This window comes from Schistocerca piceifrons, chromosome X, assembly GCF_021461385.2.
Source record: "Schistocerca piceifrons isolate TAMUIC-IGC-003096 chromosome X, iqSchPice1.1, whole genome shotgun sequence".
Lineage (NCBI taxonomy): Eukaryota > Metazoa > Arthropoda > Insecta > Orthoptera > Acrididae > Schistocerca > Schistocerca piceifrons.
Genome location: NC_060149.1, coordinates 737,886,872 through 737,912,846, shown reverse-complemented (window position 1 = coordinate 737,912,846; position 25,975 = coordinate 737,886,872). Strand labels below are relative to the sequence as shown.

The 25,975-nt window shown below is 36.8% G+C and overlaps 1 protein-coding gene across 1 annotated transcript in view; it reads left to right on the top strand.

Moving 5' to 3' along the window:
* The window catches only part of LOC124721864 (Fanconi anemia group M protein), a 230,472-nt gene that overhangs the window by 74,587 nt on the left and 129,910 nt on the right, over nt 1–25,975 (top strand). Inside the window, exons 4-5 of the mRNA XM_047247000.1 lie at nt 2,400–2,567; nt 4,849–5,021. Of these exons, the coding sequence (XP_047102956.1) occupies nt 2,400–2,567; nt 4,849–5,021 (341 nt within the window). The remainder of the gene's footprint in view (nt 1–2,399; nt 2,568–4,848; nt 5,022–25,975) is intronic.

Below are 25,975 nucleotides of genomic sequence, written 5' to 3'. Positions count from 1 at the left end.
GTCGTGCTTTGGTAGCTCAGATAGTAGAGCACTTGCCCGCGAAAGGCAAAGGTCCCAAGTCCGAGTCTCGGTCAGGCACACAGTTTTAATCTGCCAGGATGTTTCAAGTTTGTATATTATTGTAATGTGTAAAACATAGTAGGTAGGAATTTCTAACTCACATCTGTGTATTTAATAATAATAATAATAATAATAATAATAATAACAATAACTAAAACTTATAAAGGTCCACCACGAGCCCATATTTACAAATTAAAGTAAATTTAAAATGCCTCATTCCACATCATTATGATTTATCATTCAAATGGTCCATGGAACATGAAACTAACTAACTAAAATTGACCTGTAAGCCAAAACATAGACAAAAATTGTCTTTTCTTTTGTAGTTGTTTACAATATTTCACAAAGAACCCACTGACAAGTCAGTTAAAAAGAAAAAGTTGTATTTTTAGATGTGCATTTTCTTTCTTTTATGTACTCCTTAGTGATTGTAAAGTATTCATTCACAAACTATAGATTTTCCAGAATAACACCAGATTGTAAGTATTCAATTTACAGTAGTACAAGTATGTAATTTTTTACTATGAAGATAGAAAACTACTAAAATGAAACTTGTCATTCAGTTCTCTGCTCTTAAAAGAATTATTTCAAAGTGTGGTAGATGTTAACTGATTTTCAGTGAGATTAAAAACCACTCAAGAGTACTATGATTGGTTAGTATTAATTTTTTTGTGGGTGTCACCTATATTGTGCTTAATAATGATGGAAATTTTTATTGTTAGTACAGTGATATAAATCACCTGGTATTGTAGTGTGCTGTTTAACGCTAGAACCATGGAAGCCGTCAAACTGACCGTTTTGAAATTTTGTCTGTCTGTAACTACAGCAGCCTTTTTTTATTATAAATATTTGAAATTTTGTGACTTTTACTTCATTTCAGCAGAGATTGCACTATAGATAATACAGACTTCTGGATTTATTCATTGCTTTTATTTCTCACTGTATGTCTAGCCATACATTTCTTTCCACATCTGTGTCACTTGAGAGTACTGCAAATGTTAAGTTACACTGCACATGTCTGTGATGTGATGCCACAACCCTTGCTGAAGCTTCTGAGCTGATTATTTTGTCTCAGTTTACCTAAAGCACTTGGTTGTGTGCAAGTTGTAATACAGATATTGAAAATAGCTTGCAATTTGTCACACAAGAAAGTACTAATTTTTGCACTTTGGCATCAGTGAGCAGGTCAGTAAGACTCAAAACCAACATTTTCTTTGGTATCAAAAGTTTTGAATCATCTCAGTGAAAATTGTTCCATGCTTTACAGCATAGAACAAAGCATCACAATTGATAAAAAAAAAACTGTTTCCCATTAAGGCCAGAGGCAGAATTACCCAATACATGTCTAGCAAGATAAAATTTGGCAAAAAATTTTGATTAGCAGCAGATACAGATACTAAATGTCTGTTGGATGCATGAACATCAACCAGAGAATTAGATCCTTTCCAAATGTGTTGTCATGAAGCTTAAAGTTCAATTCCGTATTGACGGAAGGAATGTGACAACAGATCATTTCTTCACTTCTTAGCATCTGGTCAAAATAATAAAAACTTGCATCCAGGGCTCATATGAAAATGGACTCTCAGACCCATTGCACTCAGAACCAAAGATCCGAGTGACCTCCCAGCAGTAGTGTCCCATACTAGGAGTAATACTCTCCCTTACATTCTACAATATTTTTTCTGGTTGTGTGATTAGCATACTGGACTTGAAATCAGGAGGATGAAAGTTCAAATCTGGGTCTAGCCATCCAGATTTAGGTTTTCTATGAGTTACCTAAATCGCTTTTGACAAATTTTCAGGACAGTTTCGTTGAAAGGGCACAGCTGATTTCCTTCCCCATCCTTGAAACAATCTGAGTTTGTGCCCTGTCTCTAGTGACTTCAATGTTGATTATATGTTAAACCGTAATCTTCCATCCTTTCTTTCTAGTTGTGTCTGTTCATCTCTACAGCCAGTTCAAATCCTTCATGTCTTCCGTAAATTATTTGATAGCAAATTTCATTTCTTTTTGTAACACCCTTTGTCCCATGTTAAAAAATACCTAACATTGCCAAGAATGTTTCTCTCTAAAAACATTCCTGTGTAATCTTGAGTAGTGTTTAGTTTTTTGATATCTACAGGATTTAAAACCCTATTGATACATAAATAGTATCAAATTTTCAGCAGTCCCCTCCATTGTACTGTTATCTTGATGTATAGACAAAACCACATGCAGGGTGCACATTTCTTATATCTCGGATACAATCGTACAGTTCCTTAACACTTACTAGTAAAATATTCTGTGTATCAAATTCTCATGTTAACTAATGACTAATGAGAACATTTCTGTATTTCAGGCATGGGCAAAACATTCATTGCTGCAGTATTGATGTACAATTTTTATCGTTGGTACCCTCAAGGAAAAGTTGTTTTTATGGCCCCAACTAAACCACTTGTTCATCAGCAAGTAAATGCTTGCACTAATTTTACTGGTTTACCTAAAGACTCTATAACTATTATGACAGGTAAGTTCTAAGAACTAGAAGAATTATTATTTTTTATTAAGTACAATATTTTGTATTATTTGTATTTTTACATTTTTTCCCATCTCTTCTCATATATGGTATTCTTTTCCTCCTTAACTTTCTTTTAATTTATTTACTTCTTCATTGATTTCCACTATTCAGTCCTAATTCCTATAGCTAAGCTAAATTAGGATCTAGGTGAGGAGATAGTATACTGTGTGTTAAGCCCGTGTGACACTCATGTATACCTGGTAAAATAACAGCACCTAAAAAACTGGGAAAACAGAAAATTAGCTATAAAAACCATTTAACATAGAGGATCTCAGCAAAGCAATAAATAATGGTAAAGCATCTGGCCTCAATAATATTTAGGTTGAGCAATTCAAAATGTTTGATAGCACAGAATGTAAGTGATAAGTGGAGTTCTAGAACAGCTACACCAAATCTCACAAGCTACCAAAAATCTGTAAAAATGTGGGAGTTATTACCTTTTTAAAACCATGCCAGAGTTACATGCTCATCTCACTGCTCTGGCTTATGTATAAGCTGTTCAAAAGAATGATCCTCCACAGATTAATAGGTACCATTGAGCCATATTTAATGCCACAACAAACCATGTTCAGAGCTGGTGAGAGCTGCACATCCCAAGTTCTGAATTTGACACAGCATATTGAGAATGGTTTTGAAGAATGGAAAATTATGGGGACAATGTTTATAGACCTGACAGCTGCCTATGATACAATCAACCGCAGAATACTTTTTTAAAAAGTTTACCGAATAACTTAAAACTTTCAATTTACCTGCTTTAAAGAAAATCGTTTCCAGAAGTGCAGATACTTTGTGGATTTTAAATGACATATACAAGTCGATGAAGGATATATAGAAATAGACTGACTTAAGGAATGTACTGGCTCCGACACTATTTAAGATGTATACTAATGACTAACCCCTGTGAAACAAGACAGGGAGCTTCATTTATGCAGACAGTGTTGCTGGGCACAAAATTTCAGGAGTGTCAAGAAAAATCTGTCCAAAGCCTTTACAGGACTGACAGCTATTATTATATTTTAAAAAAAACTCTTGCTAAATCTTGCCAAAAACCATACTTGTCTGCACCTTCTCCCTAAAAAAATCAAGCATAAAAAACTCTGCAGATTGAGTGAGGGGGACCCAGTTAAAACACAACCCCGCACTAAAATACCTGGTAGTAACACTAGACAGGGCACTCATGTATATGAAGCATTGTTACAACACAATCACACAATTCAGTATTAGACTTCAAATTTATGTTTACTGTTGTTGTGGCTGCTTTTGAAAATCAGGACTTTCCAAATTGTGGTTATTTACTCAACGATGTTAATGTGATCTGACTCTCCACATTTTCGAATGCTTCCAGTATTTATAAGCTTCCTAACAGCTAAATATTTAATTGGTGGTGCAGTTTAAAATAATTGTTATTTTGAGATACTGCTCTGTTGTTAGCGCACAAAAAGTGAGCATTGTTAAGCTGAACTTCTGTGGGTACTGATTTATTTATGATACAAAATAAGTAGACACTATGACCATGACTCTTGTGTACATTATTGTATCTTGTCCATCTAGTTACACAGCATACAGTTCTCGTAGTTCTTTCACGCAACAACTGTGTTGGGATCGACATATTGAAAAATTCATACTTGTCCTTTTGGATCCTGTGACACTTTATCAGAATAAAAATTTGATGTAGAAGACAGAACACGATTTTGAAGAGATGTATAAATATTCAAAGCAAGTAATGAGAAGGGTGTCACTTAGAAGCACAGTGCTGAATAAATAAAAAGGTACAAACTAGTAGTCTAAATTAAAACAGTTATCTCAAATTCCAAAGCACTAGTGTTGAACTGTAGCCTATTAACAAGTGAAAGGTGGAAGCCAAAAACTGGAAACACCCGTAAGATGCAAGTGGTAAAATTGTAAAATTAAGAATAAAACAGAGAGAAAGGGGAAGAAAACAGTGGAGGAAAATAGTTGACAAGAGTTGGAAATTATTAAATAGCAATTTTTAATAGCTATGTTAGCTAGTTGATGGTTTTGTGGCTATTTACTTTTCGTATCCTGCTGATACTGCCAATGTGGTTAGGAGAGAAGCATGTCATGTACTGACTGTGGCACATTTGCTTTAGAATAATGTTAAGTAGCTGAGTAGGCTGCTTTGCTTCTACTCAGAATTGATTCTGATATTGTTAGCTTTCTTTTTTCAAATCTATGCATTATTGCCATAGGTGTGTGTCTTATTTTTCAGGTCAAACAAAGCGAGAATCACGTGGAAAAGAATGGGAAGAAAAGAGAGTAATTTTTTGTACCCCACAGATTTTAATGAATGATGTATCAAACAATATATGTCAAGCTGGGGATTTCAAGTGTGTGGTTGTGGATGAAGCACACAAAGCGACAGGAAACCATGCATATGTTCAGGTAATGTCTCTTTTTGTCCTCTGAAAGGTTTGACCTACTTTTATGAGAAACACTTTTTTTTTCTTTACAAGAGCCCCTCTGAGGCTTGTGGTTTGGATTATAAATTTCTGCTTTTTTTTCGAAATGTTTACCGTTTCCAAGCCACTGATTTGACTGCACGTTGGTCACTAATCACACATTTCCAGATCCTTCACATTAAACTTCAGTCTTTCCAAACATAATTTTGAAATGTCTTTCCACAAGTGTTTACAGTTAGTTGTTTATTCACCCACAGATCATTTTATAATTATAGTAGGCATATTGCCTAAATACATCACTAAAACAATCAGAAGTTAGCAAACATAAAGGTGTAAAGTAACTTGCAAGTATAAGTTAATTTTGGTCCTTAATCAATATATTCACTATCAATTACTTCTGATGTTGGTTGTCTTTGCTTTATAAGAGTGAGATTTCAATGTGCACTTTTCTTTTTGTCATGGTATTGAGGTCAAAATGTCATTCCAATGTTTTTCAAAGCTGTGAATCGTATTAACTTTCTTGCCACTAATCATATCAAGTAACAGGACTAGTTGAGCTCTTGTTTGTGAAAGGATCTGTTGTACACACGGACAATTGGATTATGTTTCCAAGGAGTTATTTCAGCTTCATTTGATGATTGCTTTGTCAGTTTTGGTGTCCTCTTCAGATTGTCTGGATGGTTCTCCTTGGTCACAATCTGACTGGGAATTTCATTCTGTCACTACCCAGCATTTGATTAAGTTTGAACATTTCTATGGTTCAAAATGTAATATTACACCTCTACATTCCTGACGCTGCCGAGGAAGTTGGGAGAGAAGCATGTCATGTGTTGACTGGGACACTTTCGTCCAAGAGTAATATTACAGCAGCTGAGGGGGCTGCTTTGTGTCCACTCAAGATGGACTATAATATTGTTACCTTACCTGTAGACAAGGGCAATGCTACAGTTGTGTTGGTCAAGTAGGATAACAGTCCAAAGATGCAGCGTTTACCATTTAATCCAGTGTATCACAAACCATACCGGGATCAGAATAACGAAATGATTGACATCTGTCTGTTTACAGGGGTGCTACCATAGCAACAGCCAATAAGAGAACGTGCTTCTGTTCCTTTCACCATTGTCAGGTCTCTCTGCTATGGCTGCTATAGCCAGCCGCAAATGACACTTGTGGCCAGTAAGCTAAACAATTATGAGCCAATTCTTTGTGTGCTTTGTTTCTCTGTGTGGCAAGTTAATTTGCGCTGCAGTATATCTGAAGCTAACAATGGAAGTGTGCAGAAAAGTGCAGTTGCTAAACAGAAAGCTGAGTGATCTGCTCATGTCTTGCTCATGTTTTGTGTGCTAGGTGCACAACTATTTAAAAGAGGAGAGAGACAATAGTATGACTCTATTGCCTCTAATGATGGTAGTTAGAAAGAACTGTAGATGCCTTGAAGATACATGAAAATACTGTGAAAGTTTGTAAGGAAAAATACTCTGCAGAAGAGGAAGAGTCCGGTTCATCTAAGCTACGGATACTTGGTAAATAGAGGAAAGATTCAAAAGTAACAAATTTGGACTCATTCCAGCAAAATGCTGTTCATTGCCATTATATGAATACCAGGAGAGGAAAGAACATGCAACTATAAAAAACTGTGTGTTACTTTTTGCGAGGCAGGATTATTCAGTGGCAGCAAGACTTTTTTGTTAATTGTTGTCCGAGCCCTCGGTTTTTGGTACAAAAAAGTTAATAGACAGAAAATTATAGTGGAGAGAGGTGATACCATAGCATGGTGTCAGTTTTTAAGAAACATTCTTAAAGCACCATTGGAAGACATCGTGCTGCTCGACAAAATGTGGATCACTTCCAGTCATTCAATCAGAAAAGAATGGACATATGATAGTATATGTGGAAGTTGTGCTGTTCCTACGGGAAAGGGTGCAAGAGTGATTGTCTTGCACACTGGAATTTCATCTCATTTCATACCCAACAGTCTCCTTATTTACAAATTGAGAACAAACAAGTGGCTAACACTAGGAAATGAACTGTAATAGTTTTCTGAAGTGGTTTAAGGGGCAACTATTAATTATTGGTAAACTTAAATCGGCCATCAGTCATTGTAATGGATATGCCCCATATCATACAGATAAAGATAAAACATCAGTGATGGCAACGAATAAATGGCTGCGAACTAAGTGGCATAATTTGTCTTTATTTTAGTGTTTCACATTTTTGAGTAAATGGTATCTACCGCATTTCCACAATAAATCTCATCTTGTTATTAAGGAATTCCCCTCTGCACAAGTACAATGAGTATATGCACACTGCAGTGATTGGCAAGTACTTAAGAAGTTTATATTATTAGGTTGGTGGGTAAGTTAAGCAACAAGGATATTACGACCCTATAAAGCGAACTCAGTACTGCACATTAAAAGGCAATGTGAGAAGAAAGTCGGTATGGAACTGCACGGCTGTTGCTGTTACAGTCATAGTGCATGAGCATGCACAGTCGAATCAACAACATTGCCCCCTTCCACACTCAGCTGTGCTTTGCTGTCTGTCACTTTCTTATTCTGACCCAACAAAAAGTGTTGCTAGGAAGACTAACAACCTCCTGCAGAGAAGTTCTGTGTTGCAAGAGACTACCAAGAGTCTTATATTATGCTGTTCTCCCTTGATTATGTGGCCTTCCAAAGATGCACAAGGAAGGTTTTCCTCTTATACATGTTTGCAGTAAAATTGGTGCTCCAACATACTGTGTAGCAAAACACCTTGCTATTCTGCTGAGCCCACTAGTAGGTTGGTGTCTGCATCACATGAATAACTCAGCTTATTTCTTACTTCTATTTAAGGGACTATGTTTGAATGACTCTGATATTTTAGTAAGTTTTGATGTGGTCTTTCTCTCCACTCCCATTCCTCTGCTTAATTGTGGTTAGGTTTAGTGTTGAATTATTCAACCTATTTAACATGTGTTGATTTTCAGTAGCTTTTTATTCAGTAATCACTTCTGTGAGCAGACAGTTGGAGCTGTGATGAGGAACCATTTGTCACCTATTATTGCCAACCTGTTCATGGAAGATTTCAAGGAATGTGCATCAGAGTTGGCACTATTGACACCTACATTCTTTTTTAAATGGACGATACTTTTGTCCATTGGCCTCATGGTAGTGAGAATTCAAACAGTTTTTTTAGAACATCTGAATTTAATCCACCCGAGTGTTTGCTTCTATATGGAAGTGAAAAGGATGGCTGCCTTCTTTTCTTTGATGTGTTCATCAGAAGGTTGGTTGATGGTATGTTGGGAAATACATTTTGTAGGAAGCCAACTCTCACTGATTTGTATCTTCAGGTTGGTACGTGTCACCATCCATCTCCATGTGAAGGGGTACTTCATAACTTGGTTAACAGGGCCCACATTATCTTAGACTGTGAAAGTTTTTCAGCTGTGTTAGCTAGCACACATTGAAGTCACCTTTCACAGGAGTGGTTACAGTGAAGACAGATCATATGCATGCAGTCCTAGAGATCAACTGTGAATGGGTAAAGATAAATGTAAAGTTCTGCTTTCTTGTCCCAGATGGGCCAATCAGGCCCAACTGATCACTGTGTCATCCTCTGCCAATGGTGTCATTGGATGTGGTATGGAGGGGCATTTGGTCAGCACACTGCTCACCTGGTCGTTGTCAGGTTTTTTGGCCTTGGAACCATTACTAATAAGTTGATTAGCTCCTCAGTTGGCTTACTGAGGGTGATTCCTCCCACCAATGGCAAATTTCTGGCAGTACTGGGAACTGAATCTGCCCCCTACCCACACCCACACTTGGTTTAAGAATCATGAAAGAAGGTTGTATATGTGGGAGAGGTCTGGAGACACTGGAAGGTTTCAGATAGATTATATAATGGTAAGACAGAGATTTAGGAACAAGGTTTTAAATTGTAAGACATTTCCAGGGGCAAATGTGGACTCTGACCACAATTTATTGGTTATGAACTGTAGACTAAAACTGAAGAAACTGCAAAAAGGTAGGAATTTAAGGAGATGGGACCTGGATAAACTGAAAGAACCAGAGGTTATAGAGAGTTTCAGAGAGAAAGAGGATCAAGTAGGTAAAAAGGTGAGAGCTAGTAGAAATCCTTGGGTAACAGAAGAGATATTGAATTTAATTGATGAAAGGAGAAACTATAAAAATGCAGTAAATGAGGCAGACAAAAAGCAATACGAACGCTTCAAAAATGAGGGGGACAGGAAGCGCAAAATGACTAAGCGGGGATGGTTAGAGGACAAATGTAAGGATGTAGATGCATGGTGTGTGTGTGTGTGTGTGTGTGTGTGTGTGTGTGTGTGTGTGGTGTTTCGCACTTCACGTCTTCAAATGCAGAATGTCATTTGGGATATTATGTATCATTGACATAAGATGCCTACCATCCAAGCAATCTCATCACTCAATTTTGTTGCATTTCCTCCAGAATAAACCTCAGTTAGGCATCTGAAACAGGTCTTGTATGCAGTACTAATTTGCCATCTTTGAATTCATAGATTCAGCAATAAAAAAGATCATCAGAATATTTCTCGTTTCAACCTGTATTTGGCCTGAGGCCGCATTTTTAGAATAAGTATGTTTTATCAGTGCCCATTCCTTACATACACTGATGAGCCATAACATGACTGCTGCCTACGGTTAGAATGAATGACACCTGGTGTTGTTGTGGGCATGTAACCTAATAAGGAAAGTATGTATATAAGCAGAGCAGAGATGAATAGGGTATCATTCTAGCATCGATATGCTCTGCAAATTGGGAAGACCACTGGAATAAGAAACTACAAAAAGGCCAGATTGTCATCATCCAACATCTGGGAACAAGCATCTTGAAAACAGTGAAGCTGTTCGCATGTTACTATCTTGAGCATCAATAAAAACTGGTGGAATTACAGTGAAACAATGAATGGGTGGCAAGATGTTGGACGTTCACATCATAACAGAACATGGGAGTCAGAGACTGTAAAACGGGATAGGTGGTGACCTGTGGCAGATCTGACAGCAGAGTACTGTGCTGGTGCAGGGATGAGTGTTTTAGAGGACACCATTCAGCAGACATTGTTGAATATGGTGCCCTGCAGCAGATGACCCCTACATGTTTCCATGTTGACTTAACTACATCATCAGTTATTGCAATGGGAGTAGGACATCAAGATTGGAGTGTGAATCAATGGGAACATGTTGCCTGATGGGATGAATTGCATTTCTTGTTACATCTGGTTGGTGTTCCTGTCTGGATATGCTGTCATACAGGCAAAAGATTTGCTCAACCATACATTGTGCCATGAAAGCAGGTCAATGGGGGCATTATTATTCTATAGCAGACATTCACCTGGGTTTTCATGCAAGTTATGGTTGTAACTGAAGGCACTGTGGGAGTTGTGGGCTACTTGGACATTATTGTGACCCACCTGCATCCCATTATGCTTGATGTCTACCCTAGTGGTAATGGATTCTTCCAGTAGGGTAACTGCCAATGTCACAAGGCCAAACTCATGCTTCAGTGGTTTAAGAGGCATGATAGTGAACTTGTGTTTATGTCTTGGCCACCAAACTTTCATGATCTGAACCTGATGGGACATATCTGAGATTCTATTGAATGCCAGCTCCATTCTCTCGGACCACTGGTCTATAATTTATGTAAATAACATGTCCTGTGTGTAGACAACAGTTGCTTCATACTTCCAGGGGCTTGTCGAATCCATACCACACAGAATGGTTACTGTATTCTATTTCCAAGGTGGACTAATACACTATTAAGCTGGTATTTGTAGTCACTTGGCTCATCAGTTTTGTTTATTTCTATGAAATGTGACACTGATTCCTTAACATATGCAGTGACAAATGCCTGTGACAATTGGTTGGCAGTTTGAACAAATTCATAATAATGATTAAGCTTACAGATGCCGCTTAACGAAACTTGGCATTATTTCAGGGAAATTTACCAGACTTGGAAAATCTCTATCTTTTAGTTACAAGCAGTGTTGACTACACTTACACTGCTGACCCTCAGGAGTTGTATATAATAATAATAATAATAATAATAATAATATTTATTCAACATCGAATAATCAAATACAACCCCTAGAAATAATACAGTTTCAGGACATTATACAGATTATTCTTCTGAATACGTCAGTTTATAAATTACAAACTAAAGATTTATTTGTATTAATAAATTTTACATTTTGATGGATTTTACATTTGGTAGTATACAATCATGATATTACAAATACTGTTTTTATCAACATTATATTGGTTGTAGGTTACTTAAAACTATGAGCTTGACATACTTATGAAGCACTTTTCATATGGATATAATACTCATCTAGGGAATAAAAAGAGTTTTCAATTAGAATTCTTTTTAGCTGATCTTTTAATTTGTTAGTAGGAAGGGCTGTGAGACTTTTTGGTAGGGCATTGGCTAGCTTCAGCCCAGCATGAAGTGCATTTTTTTCATATAAAGCTGTTCTGTGGCTATTTACATGGTATCTGAACTTTTGCCTTGTATCATACTGGTGCAGGTCACAGTTGAAATTTGGATTTATTGTTTTCACAAGCAATATAACTTTCAATATGTATACACCTATAATGGTAAGCACACCTAATTTTGGGAACAGATTCCGACATGATTCTCGAGGTTTGGCACCACAAATAATTCTGATAACTTTTTTCTGTAGTATTGATGATGTACTTAGGTTGGCATGAGTTGTTGCACCCCATATTTCTACAGCATAGTTTAAGTTTGATGAGAATAGGTCATGATAAGCAGTTTTTAGTACACACATGTCCTTACAATATTTGCTAATCATATTTATACCAAATACATTCTTCGACAGCTTACATGCTAAGGAATCAATATGCATGTCCCATTTCAGGCTGTCCTGGATTGTAATTCCCAAGAACTTTGTCCATTTTTCCTTTTTTACAATGTCATTTCCTATGGATAATTTCATGTCAAATTCTATTTGTTTCCTTGTGTTAAATTCCATCATTGCAGTCTTTGAAGCACTTACATTTAGGTGGCTTTCATTAAAATACTTGACTATTTCATTAGTTACACTGTTGCACTGTACCTCCAGACTCTCATAGTCTTTGTGTTTACACACTATTGATGTGTCATCTGCATACAATATTTTTGTACAGTTAGGAGAACAATACTGTATATCATTAACATAAATCAAGAAAAGAAGGGGTCCCAAGACAGAACCTTGAGGCACTCCATATTTGATATCAGTAATTTTAGATTTGTAAGACCCACTGTTTGTTTTAAGCAAGACAAATTGTTTTCTATTGCTCATATACGATTTTATTAGCTCATAGCCAGTTCCTCTGATACCCAGGTTCCACAGCTTGTCAAGTAATATGGTGATGTTGACACAATCAAAAGCTTTTTCTAGATCAAGGAACACTCCAGTTACATACTCCTTGTTCTCTATGGCCATTATTATTTTGTCTATTAATTGTGCTGCTGCTACTGATGTTGACTTGTTTTTCATAAAGCCATTCTGATTTTCAAATATTGAATTGTGTTGACTCAGGAATGTCATTAGTCTAGTATAAATAACTTTCTCAACTACCTTAGAAAATGCAGGTAAGATTGAGATGGGACAGTAGTTTTCAATTTTAGATTTATCACCTTTCTTGTGAATCGGTGTTACTTGTGCTGTCTTTAGACTATCTGGGAATCAACCTGATGCAATTACATCATTTAATGCTGTGGCCATGGCATCAGATATGTGGTCTATGCATCTTTTCAGTGTACTGATAGACAATCCATCATAGCCTGCTGATTTTGTATTTTTTAATGACATTGCTATGTTTTTGACTTCCTTGTTATTGGTTGGGGCCAAGTATATGGTTTGTTTGATTGGAATGCCCCTATATCTATGCTGAAGATTCTTAAAATGGTCATTGACAGATTTTCCAACAGAAAAAAAGTACTCATTAAAAACATTTGCAATCTGACATTGACATTTCATGATATGCCCTTTATGGTTTATAGTAAAATCAGTTGTTGATCTGTCCTTACAATCCCTAAGGCTATTTATTACTTTCCAAACAGCTAAACCTGTGTTAGTAGAGTTTCTTAACATTGTGGCTACATATTTACTTTTAGTTTCTAGCAGAAGATCTTTATAGTAATCCTGATAGTTCTTAAATTCTACCTTTAGTCTATTATTATTGTTATTATTTATCACTGCATATTGGAAAAGTCTAAGTTTCTCTCTTGCAGTTTTTACTTCTTGATTTATCCAGTTATTTTTTTTGTATCTTTTTGCAGTCATTTACTGTAAAGGTCATTTCTGGACATGAGACATTGAAGCAATAATAAAAATCTGATGAAAACTCACTGAAAGTAATGCTGTTTTTTTCACCCCATTGTAGGCTTTTTAGCAAACTGTTGAAATCTTTAACATTGTCATCATTGGTCATCTTTTTGTCACATATTGTTTCTCTTTTCTATTGACATGAAGATTTTCAGCTTCTATCAATACCTGTACTGCATACCACATTAAAGAAGATATCCAAAAAACACCGTTAATGGAACATTCATTTCATCTGTTCAAGAATATGACAAAATCTGCAGTACAGTTGCCTTTTTAAGTTAACAGGAACAGTATGTAACTTCTTAGACTAAATAGCGAGACACTTTGTGATAAAGACTCATTTTCTGCTGACTGAAATATTTTGAGAGACTATTTAAGTGAGCTGTCAGTTTATTGAATGGTCCACATGCAAAAACTTTCTGTGGCATTATATAAGTAAAAAACAGTGCTATAATTTTTATTTTCATCATTATATCTAAAAATTTTATTCACTGTGTCACTGAGCCAGGTGGTACAGTGATTAAGGCACTGTACTTGCATATGGGAGGTGTATAATTGAGGATCAGATCCTCATCCACTTATGGATTTTTTGTGATTTCCCTAAATTGATTAAGGCAAATGCTGTGGTGTTTCTTGTGAAAAGGCCAGAGCTAATTTCATTTGTTATCCATGTGTGGTCCAATATTGTGTTCCATATCTTATGCCATATTCATTGAACATATGTTTACCCTTAATCTTCCTTCCATAATTCACTATACATAATGCAAAACAAATTAGTGCATCAAATTATACATTGATGCCATGCACAGAAATTGAAACAAAAACATACAATCGTTGAGTATAATTAAGAAACTTCAAGAAATAGTAAATTATGTTTCAGAAGTCAGTTATCAATTTATTTTGAATAAATCGTCAATAAATGCAGCACTGTTGGTAGTGACTTTGTTACCATATGTGAATTGCTTTCTGCAGAAAGGCAACTAATCCAAAATTTATGTTTCCTTTTTTTCATGATTATGCTTCTGAGTGGATCAGTGCATTTTTCACCATGAAAAGGAAACCTTTTTGCTCGTTAACATGGGTCTGGAAATGCCGTCAATTTTCCATGTACTGCAGATAGGGAACTAGTCCAGGACATGTTGGTGGAAGAAGGAAAGGTACTATACAGTGACTGACATTTTTGAAGCCATGAAACATTCCTCAAAAAATGATAACATGCTTTCCATTTTTCAAATAAAAATGTATTCTTTTATCGACTACAGTTCCTGGTGGCCTACCTTTTATAAAAGAACCTGGCTGAGCGATTATTCATATTGTAATGTCATTCCTAGATGTCAGAAATGGATTCTCATTATTTTGAAATACCATGAGAAGACCTTTTCAGCTGAAAATCCACGTAGAGTTATGTGTGACATGAATATTGCTGGGTTGACAATGGACAATTTTAGGCTGAGAAAAAGCTGAACAAACTTTGAAACTTCCTTCAAAGAAAGCCAACAGATCCGTACTGCCTATAAATAAGAAAATGGATGATATCAAGAAACCTTTGGTTTATATCCCTCAAGATAAGATGCAGTTTTGGAATTCAGTCACATTGTGGCCAGAAACAATAGCATCTCATGATGTAGATGAGAATAAATGAGTAATACAACCATACAAAATTCAAGTATTATTCAGAAATATGCAACAAACAATGTTTTAAAACAAGTAACTTAACTCGAAAATTACCTGGAAATCCAGTGTACTGCAGAAAGAGAACCTGTCCTACACAAACAAAGTCGTTCCCCTCTTTCTCCATACATCATACTTGACTTCTACCTTTGTATAATAAACAAGTATACCTACATCAAGAAACCAGAAATACATGTCAGGAGAGAAATTGCACTAAATTGATTTTACATGATTTTTTTTCTCTCTTCTGTAGAAGTAGGAAATGTGGACATACTGCCTTTCTACAGTAAGTGGTTCATATATTCTATTACACAGACAGCTTCCCAGATTCTAATTTTGTAATAATGCTTGCCACATCTATAAACTTTATACAGTTAAGTCTTAAATGATGCTAAATAGTGACCTCCAAGCCATTATTGTCTTTTTGAAATCTCTGCACAGAGTGTATACACCGTGGTACAATGAGGAAATGTGGAGAAAATGTGGGAATTCTTTCATCGGGGAGAAATCCGGGAAAAACCTGGAAATTTTTTAGAATTCTGGGAATTTTTCTTTACTTTGGTTTTTAGTTAAATTTTTGTAAGCTTGAGTGGTAAGAACTGATATTCTAACAAAAAAGTTTTACTTTGCCCCGCTACTGTGGTATAGTACTATTGCAATAAAACAAACGAGAGGATAACACTAGAATAAAACTTCAGCTGCAGAGAAAATGCGCCATTTACAACAACAAAATGCAGTGTACACACAAACATCTGCCGACAGCAATATGCAGTACTTCGTAAGAACAAACTGCTTTCAATGTGTCTTTCTGGCGAGAATTGTTTCAGTGAACGTGATGACACAACTGTGTACATTTCTAACAGGTCATAGGAAAATATTGTAAATGGTGGTTTGAGAAACGTTACTTTCAAAATAAATTTCTTTTACTCAAGATGAATTATGTTACATGTGGGAGTGTGTGATGAATTTCTTGAATCATGGAACATTAGACTCTCATTCAAAACTTAACACTGATGTATTGTATTGTATTGTATTGTATTGTATTGTATATTTATTGGTCCTGTGAATCATACACTGTACAGGGGTACATAATGATATAGGACAAGTCAAATAATTTGCAATAAAGTTTAACAGAAAAAAGCTGTTGTATGGTTTTCAGTATATAGCAATATAACTCTAACATATGGGAATAACATTTCACAAGTAAATTTTACACGCACACATTTCAAACTTTTGGCCTTGATTATACAGACACACACACATATATGTAATAGACCACATACAATACACAGATAAATCTAATGTACACATTTCTTATTTTGGCCTTAATTGTATAAACTATTTAAATTTTTCACACATTTACATTGTAGATATAAATTCATCAGCACTATAGTAACAATTCTGTAGCAAGTAGTCACTCACTGCAGTTTTGAATTTATGCATGCCAGTTATTGCCTTAATTTCTTTAGGTAGTTTGTTATACAGTTTTTTTTTCCTGCTTGCAAGGGTCCTTTTTGTTTTAGTGTTGTATGTGAAAACTGCATATGTAAATCTTGATTATTTCTTGTGTTGTATGAATGGATATTTTGGCTTTTTGGAGCAATCTTGTTATTTTCATCTACGATTTTCCTTATAAACATTATTGTTTCTAGGATATATAGGCATGGTAATGGAAGAATATGAAGCTTTTTAAATGAGGGTTTGCATGAAGATCGAGGTGCTAAGCCTTCTATGGCTCTTATAATTCTTTTTTGTGCAATAAAACAGCTTTTGCTGGGTGGTGAATTTTCCCAGCAAATTAAACCATATCTTAGTAATGATTCTGCTTGGGCATAGTACACATTTTTTATGGCTTGCATAGATGTGCATCCAGCAAGAATTTTTATACTATAACAAATGGTATTTAATTTACTACATAGGTGTTGTGTGTGTTTCTGCCATCTTAGGTCATCTTGGATCTAAACTCCCAAAAATTTGGTGCTATTTACAATTTCAAGTCTTTTGCCTAACAGTTCTATGGTTGCAGTTAAAGGCTGTTTATTCTGCACTGTGTGTAGATGCATAGTGTTTGTTTTATGTGTGTTTATTATTAAGTTGTTCATTGCGAACCATTTTGATACATGTGTAGTGCTCTTTTTTATTTCATTTTGGAGCTCTTCTTGGGTCTTTCCTTTGATAAGTGTATTTGTATCATCAGCATATTTAATGTACTTATAGTTAGGGCTGGATGGTTCCAAGTCATTTACAAACAGCAAGAACAGGATCGGTCCCAGTACGGAACCCTGCGGCACACCGTATTTAACACACTGTTTTTCTGATTGATAGGAAGTTAAATTCTTTCCTTCTTTGTACAAGACTTCAACTATTTGGTGTCTGTTTTGTAGATATGACTTTACCCATTCATAGGCTGGGCCTCAGACACCAAGATTTTCTAGCTTTCTAAGCAAAAGACCATGGTTAATGATGTCAAATGCTTTTGAAAGATGTAGGAATATTGCTGCTATGTGTTCTTTTTTATCTTTAGAATGCATTTAAAGCTTCATTTAAGAAATCGATAATAGCTGTCTCAGTGGATTTACATTTTCGGAAACCATGCTGTGTAGCTGAGAAAAGTTTTTTTTTTTTTTTTTTTTTTTTTTCAATGAAATCTACGAGTCTTTTATAAAAGATTTTTTTCAATTATTTTAGAAAAAACAGATAATAGAGAGGCTGGCCTATAGTTTGTTATATCTGTTTTTTCACCCTTTTTGAACAATGGCTTCACTTTAGCTATTTTTAGCCTTTCTGGGAAGATTCCCTGAGAAAGTGAACTATTGCATATGTCTACCATGGGCTCAACTACTAAGGGTGCACATTTTTTAATGATATGGTCTGGTATGTTGTCAGTACCAGAGGAAAATTTTGATTTTAGCTCCCCTATTGTTTTTAGCATTTCCTGTTCATCTGTTGGGTGTAGGAAGAGAGACTTGTTACTAAGGATAGTTTTAATCTGATTTGCAGTGACAGCATTTTGAAAGTTTTGCTTCACCAGAATCTCAGCTGCCTCAGAGAAATATGAGTTAAAATTATTTGGCACATTTGTGAATATTTGATCAAGGATTGTGGCTGAGGTTTTTGTGATGTGTGTTGGCGTTTCTATAGTAGCCTTTAAATTGAAAGTTGCTAAGAGGTTCAGTAAAGCAGTTTTTTGATTAGACTCACTTGCAAAGTCAATGTTGAAATCCCCACATATAATTAGTTTTCTATTTTTTTTTGTGTAGTCTTGTGTAAGATATTTTCAAGGTTCTTTAACATAATGTTAATATTGCCAGTTGGCGCCCTGTATAGACAAATTATAGCAATTTTTTCGTCTGTGATTTCAATTCCATTTACCTCAATATCTTTCTCTATGGATAATTTTTCTACATACGGAATACATTTAAAATTTATGCTATTTTTAACATAAATGCAACTACCACCATGTTTATACAATTTACGACAAAAATAACTACCCAATACAAAATTTGGAATGCGTAGCATATGAAGTTTCTCTTTGTCAAGCCAATGTTCAGTAAAAAATAATACAGAGGTGTTTTTCATGTCACTTACCAACAAAATTTGAAATTCGTTTACTTTGTTGGATAGGGAGTGTACATTTTGATGAAATACTGTCAGGTTTGGAGTTAAACACGAGTTCTGAAACTTACTATCCTTAGTACTCATATTTATATTGAAATTTCTGCCTGGACGATATTTTTTTTATTTTCAGTTTTCACTTTTGAATTTTCATCCCCTCCACACGGTATCAGTTTCCCTTGTTCTTGATGATTTTACAGATGTCTGTAACCATTTTACTGAAATTCATTGAGCCTGGTCTGTTTAAATGCACGCCATCCTTTCCTAAGCATTTGTCACTCAAAAATTTGTTGGTGTCAACGAATATTGTCCCGAGTTCGTCGCACTGTTCCCTGATAGCACTGTTTATGTTGCTTATATAAGAACTGCTTACTGACCTTCTGTGCAGAATTCCACTTATAACCAGTCTTGAGTTTGTGTACATTGCTTTGGCTGAAAGAATGATGTTTTTCGTCTCACAATTTCTCCCTGACTGCTGCTTCGTATTGAATTCGTCCCAGAATGAAAAAAAAACACCTTCGTAATTGGTCTTTGGATCGTTTCCATTTTTAGTTGTAGACTGTTTTGCACTTAAGAGATTTTTAAAATGTTTGTTGAGCTGATGAGGTCGGATACCAGGGCGAACATCTATCTCACAGTTTGCTGAAACTACATTTTTTAATATAGAATCGCCAATAACAAAGAACTCCTTTTCGTTATTCTGCTTTTGTGAGGCAATTTCACGTTTCACCCTTTTATTATATGTCACTTTTTTCCAGCTGTATTTACTTACAGATTTTCCACAGTTTAAAAACCCTGCGTCTTTTTCGATTGTATTTTGTCCATGATAATTTTTCACTGTTCCTTTCCACACTAGGCACAGGATTCGTTGATTGCACACTAGAATTTTCACAGTTTTTTTCCGTGTTTAGTACTGGATTCCCACAAATGCAGGGTGCCAAATCACTTTGTAACTTCGCATTTACTTCCTTAAGAGACACAATTTCACTTCTAAGCCATGTAATATCACTTTGCAGCAGTCTGATTATTTTGTCCTTTGATTTGATCATATTTTCTAGGTAGATTGTTTCACTTTGTAAACATACTGTGCACGTCCACGGTGAATCGTCGTTTATGAGTTTTAGACTTACTTTTGTGCAGCCAGAAATTGCACTTTACGCATAAGATACCTTTCATTACACGCTTCTTGCACTGTTTACACAAAAAACTGATAGTTTTTTTCCTTTTTGTGGCAGAGCGATGTGTCGTTACACTGTGTACCGGGCGCCATCTTTTCTAAGAGAGCCACTTAGAAAAATTTCAGGCCCAGACGATGAGCCATTTGTGCCATTATTTAAAATTTTACTGGCACATTTTTGTTTGATGTACCTTAAAGAGTAACACCCACCAAAATGTGAAGTGAGTTGTTGAGCAGTTTCACTCGTAATTTGCTTTTCTATGGAAAAGTGCTTGACAGACCAAATGTTCAGCCAGGTAATTCATGAAATGTGCGATGCACGGTGAAATTGATAATCTTGCTTTCAGAAATAGTCAGCTGCTACAACTTAAGCTGTGCTCGTAGGATCCTGTGTAACCATACCCCCTGAAAAAATATCAAAAGCTTTTGATGAACAATATTATATGTGGAAGCTTAGCTTTTCTTGTAGCTATACTGTATGTATATTCATTTAAACCATTAACTTTTACTATTTGTGTGTTCGCGCTTCTTAACAGTGATGTTGGCTGACAACATCACGTGTCCTATGCTCTGAATGTCTGCTATCTTTGGCTGATGAGGTCATGTGACATGAGCTATGATTGGCTGACAAAATGCATCACAATCTCAGTTTCAGTGCTTTGGAAGCTACTGTGCTGTATTGGGTGGAACTCATGTTTATATTTTCATAATACAAAAATATGCAGTGTAAATGTTGCTGCACATCAGTGACCTTTCCAAAACACATAGTTTTTTGCTTGTTTCATTTCCTAAAGTGGCAGGAAGTTCTATGGTGGTGTATAAAACATTCACCATTAAAAGGATTAATAAGGTTTACAGCTGTGAGGGAAAGTATGCTGTCACTTAACACATTAAAAATATACTTTCAACTGGGGTAAAGTCCATTTTCACCTGAGAAAAAGTGTATTTATAACTGGGAAATCCAGGAAAAACCTGGGATGCCTGATATGTGTATTGGTATCTGGCACCTCGAAACTCTTCTGTGGCAATGGTCAGGTGTCAGACAGATCCTGCACACCTCAGTGGTGAGAGAATGTGTGTGCAGTCTTAGCTTGAAAGGACTCTTTGAGGCATGTTAACACAATGGACAGTGCATACAAGCCGCATTGTCACATTCATGATTGGAGTCACAGTGTGCTCTATAGAACTGCACTGGGAGGGTACATTTATTTTTACCTCCTTTACAATATAGGCTGTACATAGAGATTTCCTGTGCTCAAAAGAGAATGGAGAAGAAGTTTCCAACAAAAAGAAACACATGCTATGCGCGTCTTGACAGTGGTGGACAGCTTTTTTAAGCAGTATACGTAACTTGACCTGTTGTTGAAAACAAATTGAAGGATGACTCAATAGATTTGTGTAGTCTCTTGCAGCTGTCATTGGTCAAAGTTGTTAACATCATGGTTATTTATTACTGAATATCTAAGATTAGATAACTGCCACAGGGTCATATATGCAGCCTTCTATTGGACTATGATTTCAGCAACAGGTTCATTAAATTGTTAATTGAATTAACTCTCCCCCCCCCCCCCCCCCCCCACTCCTGCCAATGCCACTTGTGACTTGTGTTGGATTTTCTCTCTTGTTCCTCAGTATTTAGTGACATAAGAATTGGTTTCTGCCAGTGTTATTTTTCCCCCTGAATTGTGGTTGTCATTGTCTCTGGAAATTTTTGCATTCAATAAACTCATCACATGGGTAGTCTTCAGTAGACCTCTTCCAACTGATTGCACTCCAACAGTACACCCTCATCAAAACTTGGAGAGGTCTCCCATTTGGTCTCACACATGTGGTAATCATCTCGGTTTTTTCTTATCTCTTGGAATCTTGCCAGGAACTTCCTTATTGCACCTACCCTCCATTTGCACAGTTATCTGTTCTGTGCAAATATGCTTTATTTCCACTTTGGTTTTAATCATGTCTTACTTTTCAGTCTGTTCCAATTGTCCATTTTCCTGTCTCTACTAGTAAATCCCAACATATCTCTCCAATGATTACATAGCGACCCTTTGTTTATGATTGGTTTCCATAAAAAAGGGCATGTCTCACAACCACTAGTCAGAATTGGAAATACATGCTGATTGTAAACTTCCAATTTCATACACAATGGCAATTTGGTTTTGAAACTATATTTAGTTTACCAGAAACACTCCATATTACTTTTACTTGTTTATTTATTTCCTTTTCTGTTCACTCTGTTGTCTTCAAGAACTCTAATTACAAAGTTCATCAAATGATTGTATGACTTCATTGTTGACTTGTACTGTTCCCCTTTCAGAGTACTCTGAGGTGACAAAAGTCATGGAATGGCAATACGCACATATAAATATGAAGGTAGTATAACATACAAAAGGTACAAGGGTGAGTCAAATGAAAACCTTAAATATTTTTTAAATATTATTTATTGTGCAGAAGTGGTACAAAGCTACATCACTTTTCAACGCAATCTCCCCCACGCTCAATGCAAGTCCTCCAGTGCTTACAAAGTGCATAAATTCCTTTAGAAAAAAAATCTTTTGGTAGGCCGCACAACCACTCATGCACCGCGTGGCGTACCTCTTCATCAGAACGGAATTTCTTTCCTCCCATTGCGCCTTTGAGTGGTCCAAACATATGGAAATCACTTGAGGCAAGGTCTGGTGAATATGGTGGACGAGGAAGACACACAAAATGCAGGCCTGTGATTGTTGCAACTGTTGTACGGGCAGTGTGGGGCCTTGCATTGTCATGTTGCAAAAGGACACCTGCTGACAGCAGTCCACTTCACGTTCATTTGATTGCAGGCCGCAGATGATTTTTTAGGGGATCTGTGTATGATGCAATCTGTGTATGATGCAATCTGTGTATGATGCACTGGTGACAGTAGTCCCTCTAGGCATGTAATGCTCCAAAATGATGCCTTTTTCATCTCAAAAGAGAGTCAGCATAACCTTCTCTGCTGATGGTTCTGTTCGAAACTTCTTTGGTTTTGGTGATGAGGAATGGCGCCATTCCTTGCTCGCTCTCTTCGTTTCTGGTTGGTAGAAGTGAACCCAGGTTTCGTCCCCAGTAACGATTCTTGCAAGGAAGCCGTCATCTTCTCGTTCAAAGCGCCGAAGTAGTTCTTCACAAGCATCAACACATCGTTCTCTCATTTCAGGAGTCAGCTGCCTTGGCACCCATCTTGCAGACACTTTGTGAAACTGGAGCACATCATGCACAATTGGTGTGCTGACTCATGACTAATCTGTAAACATGCTGCAGTGTCATTCAGTGTCACTCAGCGGTTTTCCTTCACTATGGCTTCATCTGTTGCAATGTTCTGTGGAGTCACAACTCGTTGTGCCTGACCTGGGCGAGGAGCATCTTCCGCTGAAGTCACACCATTTGCTAACTTCCTACTCCATTCGTAGACTTGCTGCTGTGAGAAACATGCATCACCATACTGAACCTTCATTCATCGATGGATTTCAATAGGTTTCACACCTTCACTACGCAAAAACCGAATAACAAAATGCTGTTCTTCCCTGGTGCAAGTCGCAAGTGGGGCGGCCATTTTTATACTGATACTGCGATGGTATGTGTGCATCTGCACTATGCTGCCACCTACAGGCCATTCTGCATGCTGTTTGTAGCACGCATACCAACTTACAAGATAACGGCGCGAAATTTCGATTTGTTATTACAAATTTAAAGTTTTCATTTGACTCACCCTCGTATAAAAGGGCAGTGCATTGGCGGAGCTGTCATTTGTACTCAGGTGATTCATGTGAAAAGGTTTCGGATGTAACTTCGAACGTGGAATGGTAGTTGGAGCTAGACACTTTGGAGATTCTATTTCAGAAACCATTAGAGAATTCAGTAGTCTGAGATCCACAGTGTCAAGGGTGTGCTGAGAATACCAAATCTCAGGTGCTACATCTTGCCACAAACAACACAGTGGCTGATGACTTTCACTTAATGTCTGAGAACCACAGCATTTGTGCAGAGTTGTCAGTGCTAACAGACAAGCAACATTGCATGAAATAATCACCGAAATCAATGTGGGACATACGACGAATGTATCTATTAGGACAGTGCAGCAAAATCTGGTGTTAATGGTCTGTGGCAGCAGGCAACCAGTGCTAGTGCCTTTGCTAATGACACAACATTGTCTGCAGTGCCTCTCCTGGGCTTGTGACCATATCAGTTGGACCCCAGATGACTGGAAAACTGTGGGCTGGTCAGATGAGTCTCGATTTCAGTTGGTAAAAGCTGATGGTAGGTTTCAAGTGTGGCGCAGACCCCGTGAAGCCATGGACCCAGGTTGTCAAAAAGGCACTGTGCAAGCTGCTGGTGGCTTCATAATGGTGTGGGCTGTATTTGCGTGGAATGAACTGAATTGTCTGGTCCAATTGAAGTGATAATTCACTGGAAATGGTTATGTTCAGCTATTTGGAGGCCATCTGCAGCCATTCATGGACTTCATGTTGCCAAACAATGATGGAATTTGTATGGATGACAATGTGCCTGGTGACTGGGCCACAATTGTTCGCGACTGGTTTGAGGAACATGCTGGATGGTTAGAGCGAATGATCTGGTCCCCCAGATCACCCAACATGAATCCCATTGTACATTTAAAGGACATAATCAAGAGATCAGTTTGTGCACAAAATTCTGCATTGGCAACACTTTCACAATTATTGACAGCTATAGAGGCAGCATAGCCCAATATTTCTCCAGGGTACTTCCAACGACATGTTGAGTTTGAGCCACATTGAGTTGCTGCACTACACCAGGCAGGAGGAGCTCCAATACAACATTAGAAGGTATCCTATGACTTTTGTTAACTCAGTGTATTAATGTGTTGAGTGTATTCTATTACAGGGTTAGAATAATTTATTTTCAGACCTACTTTCAAACTTACACTATTAAGTTCTTCCATAGCTCATGTGTACTACAGGCAGACAGTACAGTTCCTTCCGTTATTCCTTCTTCATTTTTCCAACTTATGGATCTGAAAACCTCCTGTAGTATTTTGGTGGTACCGAATCCCATGGACTTATTACACTTTCAGTTGAGTTTCCTATATGCTGAAATGTGATGGAAGCTGGAGCATTAACATGTATATTCTTCAGTACGCTAACATTTGTCAGCTGTTAATAAAGATTTTGTTAAAACTTAGAAGCTTTCACAAAATTCTGAATCCCATATAGAGTGGTAATTCATACTCGTTTCTCCATACAGCAATTTCATTCACATCACGCAAGTGTTCCATTGTGCTATATTCATTTCTAAAGCCAATTGTTTCTATATTCAGTTGGTGGCAATTTTAGTGTTTTATCTTATTCATTACAGAAAAGAAGCTCATGTATGTATATTTTTATCTTTCCCACCTAATTTCATGTGCAGTAGATTAGTTACAGTATTATTAAAATTTTGGATAGTTTCCTTCCTCCACAATCATTCTGTAATTATTTCTTCATCATCTGTAATAACCTCTACTGAATCTGAGAACTACACCTTCCCTTTCTTCGTATCTCAAATAGATTTATACACATCATCTGTCATCAATTGTGGAATGTTATTAATGTCATTATTAACTTTTAAATAATGTATGGAAAGTTTTGTATCTGCACAGGCATGACAGTACTGTGAAACCCTCCTGTCAGCACAATTGTCACTATTGTAGCGAATGTCGGGTGCACAACATGGAAGCTGGGGAGTTATATTCCATAAGAGGAAAAACTCGATGTATGTGTTAAACTACGGAGTAGCAGAGAGTCTTAACATCACATAGAGCCTAGCATGGAGAAAGCACAGAATGCAACCTATATCTATGACCAAAAGACACTAAGTGATCAAAAGTATCCGGACACCCCCAAAAACATACATTTTTTATATTAGGTGCATTGTGCTGCCCACCTACTGCCAGGTACTCCATGTCAGCAACCCCAGTAGTCATTAGACATCTTGAGAGAGCAGAATGGGGTGTGTGGTCAGGTGATTGGGTGTCACTTGTGTCATACATCTGTATGCAAGATTTCCGCATTCCTAAACATCCCTAGTTCCACTGTTTCTGATGTGATAGTGAAGTGGAAGCGTGAAGGGACACGTACAGCAC